The 6,047-nt window shown below is 48.2% G+C and overlaps 1 protein-coding gene across 1 annotated transcript in view; it reads left to right on the forward strand.

Moving 5' to 3' along the window:
* Positions 1 to 5,413: 5,413 nt before the first annotated feature.
* Positions 5,414 to 6,047, forward strand: part of CLIC6 (chloride intracellular channel 6) — a 27,527-nt gene continuing 26,893 nt past the window's right edge. Inside the window, exon 1 of the mRNA XM_042810346.1 lies at positions 5,414 to 6,030. Coding sequence (XP_042666280.1) covers positions 5,414 to 6,030 — 617 coding nt within the window. The remainder of the gene's footprint in view (positions 6,031 to 6,047) is intronic.

Genomic DNA, 6,047 nt, shown 5'->3' on the forward strand with positions numbered 1-6,047 from the left:
GGCAGACCATGAATGCCTTTTTCTAAAATTTCTACTCTTTCTCACTGCTTTTAGGGTATTACATTCCAAAACTGTCTTCATAGCTGCAGAGATACCATGGGAATTCCAAACTGGGATGAAACAAAAAAATCATGGAATCACAGAACGGCCTGGGTTGAAAAGGTCCACAAAGATTATCTAGTTTCAACTCCCCTGCTATGTGCAGGGTCGCCAACCAGCAGACCAGGCTGCCCAGAGCCACATCTGGAGAAGTAGGACACAAGAAACCTTTTGGAGATCACCCGCTCTTCTCACTACAGGGCTGAAAAATCACAGAATTCTGTATTGATTTTATGAGAAGTAATTAGTTAGAGCATATAAAAATATTTCTGAAAACTCTTCTGAAGGGAAAGCTGTAAATTATATTATAGAGAGCTACATGTGGCTGTGATGTGTTTCTCCAATGCACTGAATAATTTAACAGTAACAGTAAATCTGAAATTCCCATACGTTGACCATGATACATGTATTTCTGAATTGCACATGTCACATACTCTTATATCAGCTAGGTAATATTTTTATGAGCATTTTGTAATATTATATGTTTATTCCCAAATCTATAAATACTTTAAAACCTTTAGTAATTTTTAAAGTTTTCTGAGATCTGCAAAGAAGAAATCTATTAAAGACAGAAACTATACAGAAAGTGATCTTATTTACCATGGGGGGTGTGAGGGGTCTGGAACTGTTCAGAGCTACGAAAGATAAACCAAAATTTAAAACATAAGAAAGAGCATGATGAGATCAAATGAACTGTGATTAGGGGTTGTATTTTAGGAAATTATTTCAAGATGCTACATACACGATAAAATAGGGAGTAAATAGATAATAAATAAAAGGCTAATATAGTAGGAATGAGAATAACAGAGGAGTTCAAGAAATTTTGGATGTGATCTCTCTTCCAGTGAGATCCAGAAGAAGCTCTGAGTTATTTCCAGGTCCCATAGGAAAATATTCTGATGAATCTAATTAGGACTTCATGTGCATTTTCATAAACTGGATCAATGGGAGAAAAGTAGCATTTGTAACAGAGAACATAGTAGTACCATCTGTAGCTCATTCATTGAGTTTTGGGCATCAGTATGTCCCCGGTGCTTAGTGAAACAAATAAGGGCATTTTCTTTCCCAAATAACTCATATTTAAGAATGAGTTTCCAGATGCCTTCAGCAGAAGAAATTCAGCTGAAGCTGGAACAGTTTATTTCCAAAATCTCACACCCCAAATTCGATGCCACAGTATATGTCAGAAACAGAGGAAGGAACGATGAGGATGCCAATAATGAAATCACAGTTACTTAATAAGACCCAGATCCTTGCAAAGACTCTTAGCTTTAAACATATCAGTAATCCTTTTGAATCACCTATAAGTCATGATGGTCCTTTAAATAGCGGCGTGTGCACGTCCTAAGCAACTGTACAAGAGTGACAGCATGGGCATGGCTGAAAGGCATTGGAAAGTGGGGATGGAGGAGGAGTTCAGTGAAACACGTTTGGCTGGGGTTTCCCAAGCAGAATCACAGCATGGGCAGGTGCCACAAAGTAGCTTCTGCCCCCACACACATACAGATCCCGCTCGGTGCCCCGCAGGCAGCTAAGCAGCTGGGAGAGAGCTGATCACCCTAAGCTGCTTAGTGCCGGGCAGCTCAGAGCTCTAAATACAGATGGCACCCCCAGCACACCACACCACTGCCATTTTCAAGGGTCTCTCCTACTCTTAATTTGGCTTGAGAGGATGGGGCATCTTGCCAAGCACAAAGCAGCAGAATGACATGCTGACCTCTGGGCAGGCTTTTAAGGAGCCAGGGGCAGAAAGAAAAGAGGTATCTGAATTATGATTGTGCTGAAAAATCACAGATCTCCTATATTTCCCCATTTGTAGCTTTATCTTTTTCATAATTTCAATAAAATATTTTTTTTTCCATCACAAAGGGCAAGACAGCTGTATTCATATACAGAATCACAGAATCACTAAGGTTGGAAAATAGCTCTAAGATGACCTGGTCCAACCACCAGCCTACCCCCATCATACCCACTGCCCACGTCCCTCAGAGCCACATCCACGCAGCTCTTGAATGCCTCTGGGGATGGTGACTCCATCACCTCCTTGGGCAGCCTGTGCCACTGCCTCATCGCTCTTTCCAAGAAGAAATTTTTCATAATATCCAACCTAAATATATAAAAATACTGTATTACACCACAAATAATTTGTGGGAATTTCGGCAAAGCCACAAGCTGCAATGAAAATAACACACTATGGGGAGAAACTAAGGAATCTTTAGTCCACATGTTGCTCACTGATCATTCCCAAACTTCAGTCTTGATGGACATCACCTGGGGATTAATGGCATATAAGTTTAGGTGGGTGCAGCAGAGAGATGTTGCCATGCACCAGTCACCCCTAACTTCTCAGCAGTCAGTGCAGAGAAATGGACTTTAATGCCACGGTCACACAGCCTATTTCAGATGTACAGCTGGGGATGAGATGTCACTTCACTAGATCTCCGCTGGACTCTTGGGCTTGCAGACATGGAGATTGTCCACACTGACCATGATGAATGTCTCACTGAATCACAGAATTATAGGATTATAAGGGTTGGAAGGGACCTCTGGAGATCATCTAGTCCAACCCCCTGCTGAAGAATGTTCCCTACAGTAGATTGCACAGGAGAGTCTCCAGGCAAGTCTTGAATATCGTCAGAGAAGGAGTCTCCACAGCCTGTCTGCTCACTTCTACTGACCACTGAATTCACTGTTTGTCCTCTTCTACTCTGCACTTCTGGGGCCCCATCTGGAGTACTGCATCCAGGCCTGGGACCTCCAGCACAAAAATGACATGAAGCTGTTGGAGTGGATCCAAAGTAGGGCATGAAGATGATCAGAAGGCTGGAGCACCTCTCCTGTGAGGAAGGTCTGAGGGAGCTGGGCTTGTTCAGCCTGGAAAAGAGAAGGCTCCAGGGAGACCTCATTGCAGCCTTTCAGTACTTGAAGGAAGATTATTAACAGAAGGCAGACAGTCTTTTTACATGATCTGGTAGTGATTGGACAAGGGGGAATGGCTTTAAACTAAAAGAAGGGAAATTTAGGTTAGATGTTAGAAGGAAATTCTTTCCTCAGAGGGTGGTGAGGCGCTTGCACAGCTGCCCAGAGAAGCTGTGGTGCCCCATCCCTGGAGGTGCTCAAGGCCAGGTTGGATGGGGCCCTGGGCAGCTGAGCTGGTGGGGGGCAGCCCTGCCCACGGCAGGGGTTGGAACTAAATGATCTTTAATATTGCTTCCAACCCAATCCATTCTATGGTTCTATAAAACGTAAGTGGCATTTTTTCCTTATCTTAGGATGCAAAATGATAAGTGCATGATTCCCCACGCAGTGAAGGGAGGAAAGGAAGTGACAATAATCCAAGCGAATGCAGCGTAATTGATAGGACCTCAGGATGCAGCATGCTTCCAGCAGGCTGTGAGGGGATCGCCATGCTGCCCACTAATGTCGAACATATGTGATATTTAATTACCTGCGCTCAGCTTCTAAATGAAGAAGGTGTGCAGTAATCCTTCCCAAAGCTGAACTAGGGAAATAATATTTATTAGCTGAGGGCCTGTGTTAGAAACAGATGGGATGTAAAGAGCTTGAAGACAGTGTAAAAGAGCACCAAGTGGGAGAGATTAATTGTTAAGTAATTGCCCAGTAATTGAGAGAAGAGTGTTGAGCAGAGTGGGCTGCTAAAGCAGGCAGCACGGACCCAATCACATGGCATTGCCAGGTCCTAACTCCACCAAAATGAAAAAAGCATCTGTGTGTATACCTGTGGAAACACACAAAGGATGGCAGTGCTCATGGCTTGCCTACTCTGCTGCCTCCAGCTCTGCTCTGTCTTACGTGTAAAATGCTGTACATGGGGTGCAACCTTTGGGCCACCTGTTATGGTCCCTTCAGCAAGACCTGAGATGAGTGAACTAGCCCTATCTGTGTAGAAATAGAGGTGACTGAGATGTGTCAGCCTACTGATATTAGAACCCATAAGAGAAGTGAAATAATTGCTTAATTATGGGTCCAACTACAAGACTGCTATTGCCAAATGCTAAACCCATCATTGCCAAGTGTCCAGAAGCATCCCTGATGACCACAGCTGCCCAGCAGGTCAGGCTGCATCTCCCTGTTCTTCTGCCTCACTAGCAAAGCAACTCCAGGCAAGCACAACTTCTATGGAAAGTGTCTGTCAGATTATTATCAGAGTGGGTATTTGTCTGACTGAATTATTTATTTTTCACTGTTGCCTGTCTCCTGTTGGCTGAACTTTCTCTGTTTCCATCCACTCAAAAATCTATCTTCAGCCCACTCTTTCCACATCCAAACATACAAAGTGGTTTTATATACATACACATGCATCACAGTGCTGAACTGCGTGCTTTTTCTACCTTCTGCTTCCCCTTGTCAGCTCACTTTTCCATCCACTTCCCCCTCTGCACCTTAGAAAACTAGGAACTACTTTCTGTTAGCAGGGGACAAATAGGGATGGTGTGTGGCATGGCTTTGGAATGGCAATGGGGTTTGGGTCTCCATCACTTGACTCTGTGATGCCTCCACAGTCTGGATATCCATCACCCAACTCAATGATGCCATTAGGGTTTGGATCTCAGGCATCACTGGGATCTGGATCTCCAGCATCTGACTGTGATGCCACTGGGCTCCAAATCTGTCACCCAAATCTGCTGCCACTGGAGCCTGGTTCTCCATCACAAAAATCTGGGGTTGGAACCAGGTGATCTTTAAGGTCCCTTCCAAGCAAAGCCGTTCTATGACCTGTGAAATAGCGAATGCTTCTCTACCATCAGCACCACTAGACTTGAGGGAGTGTGGTTGGAGCAGGCTGCACCTCCTACTAAATGATTTCCTCTTGCCTACAAGTAAAATCTAGTAAAGATGGTTCTCACACCAGAACCCACCGATCCTCATTTTTATGCAAAGTACTTCCATAAACGAGAGAAATTATCAAGCGTGAAAGTTGGAAGAGAAGGCAGCCTGGGGGATGAACCTGAACCCACAGCCACCTTCCCCAAACCGGCAGCTTCTGTAAGGCTTCGTGCTGATACCACGGGACAGAAGCCCGGGGGGTAGAAATGGGGTCGGGGAGGGGAAGCGAGCTCGGGCTTTCCCCGGGACGAACGATTTACCGGGGCAGGTTGGCTGCAGAGGGAGAGGACCCGTCGGGGCAGCAGGGAGGAGGAGGAGCACCGCACCTGCCTCCCCCTCGCCGCCCTCCCTGCCTCCGCCCGCAGCGCAGGCGCGGCCGTTCCCCCGCTGCTCGTAGGTGTCCAGCACTGATCCCGGTACGGTGGTTGCGGTTGCGCTCGTGTCGGCGGCGCCCCGGGGAGGCGGTATGGCGGAGAGCCCGGGTCAGCCGGTAGGGAGCGACGAGCCGCGGGGAGCGGGCGAAGAAGAAGGCGCGGAGGCAGTGGGGAAGCCGCAGACCGTGCTGTGCCCCGATGGGGGAGAGGAACCCACTGATGAGTCCTCCGACGGCGGAGGGGGTGCCGGTGGGCAAGAGGAGGCCGCCGTGCTCAACGAGGTGCCCGGCGAAGAGGGTGGTGGAGAGCCCGGAGGGGTAGCGGAAAGCCAAGGAGCGGGGCAACAGAAGGAGGCAGAGCTGCCGAGACCCGATGGGGACGGTGCGGCTCTGGAGGGAAGGGAACCGGCAGCGGCCGCGGGACTGGAGTCCGCGCCGGCGGGGGTAGAGCCAGAGCAGGCGGCGGGGAAAGTGGCTCTGGTGGGAACAGAGCCCGAAGAAGCGGCGGTGGCCCCGGCGGTAGCAGAGCCCGAAGAAGTGATAGTGACAGCCCCGTCGGGGTCGGACCCCGAGGATGTGGTACAGGGGGTGAAGGCGGTGGGAGCAGAACCCGAAGAGGCGGCCCCGTCCGGGACGGTTCCTGAGGATGCAGTGAGAGAGGAAGCCCCGTCCGGTACGGTCCCCGAGGAGGCAGCGAGAGAAGAAGCTTCGTCGGGACCAAGCCCCG

This window comes from Centrocercus urophasianus, unplaced genomic scaffold, assembly GCF_019232065.1.
Source record: "Centrocercus urophasianus isolate 14NV4802_14NV808 unplaced genomic scaffold, USGS_Curo_1.0 seq_12, whole genome shotgun sequence".
NCBI classification, from domain to species: domain Eukaryota; kingdom Metazoa; phylum Chordata; class Aves; order Galliformes; family Phasianidae; genus Centrocercus; species Centrocercus urophasianus.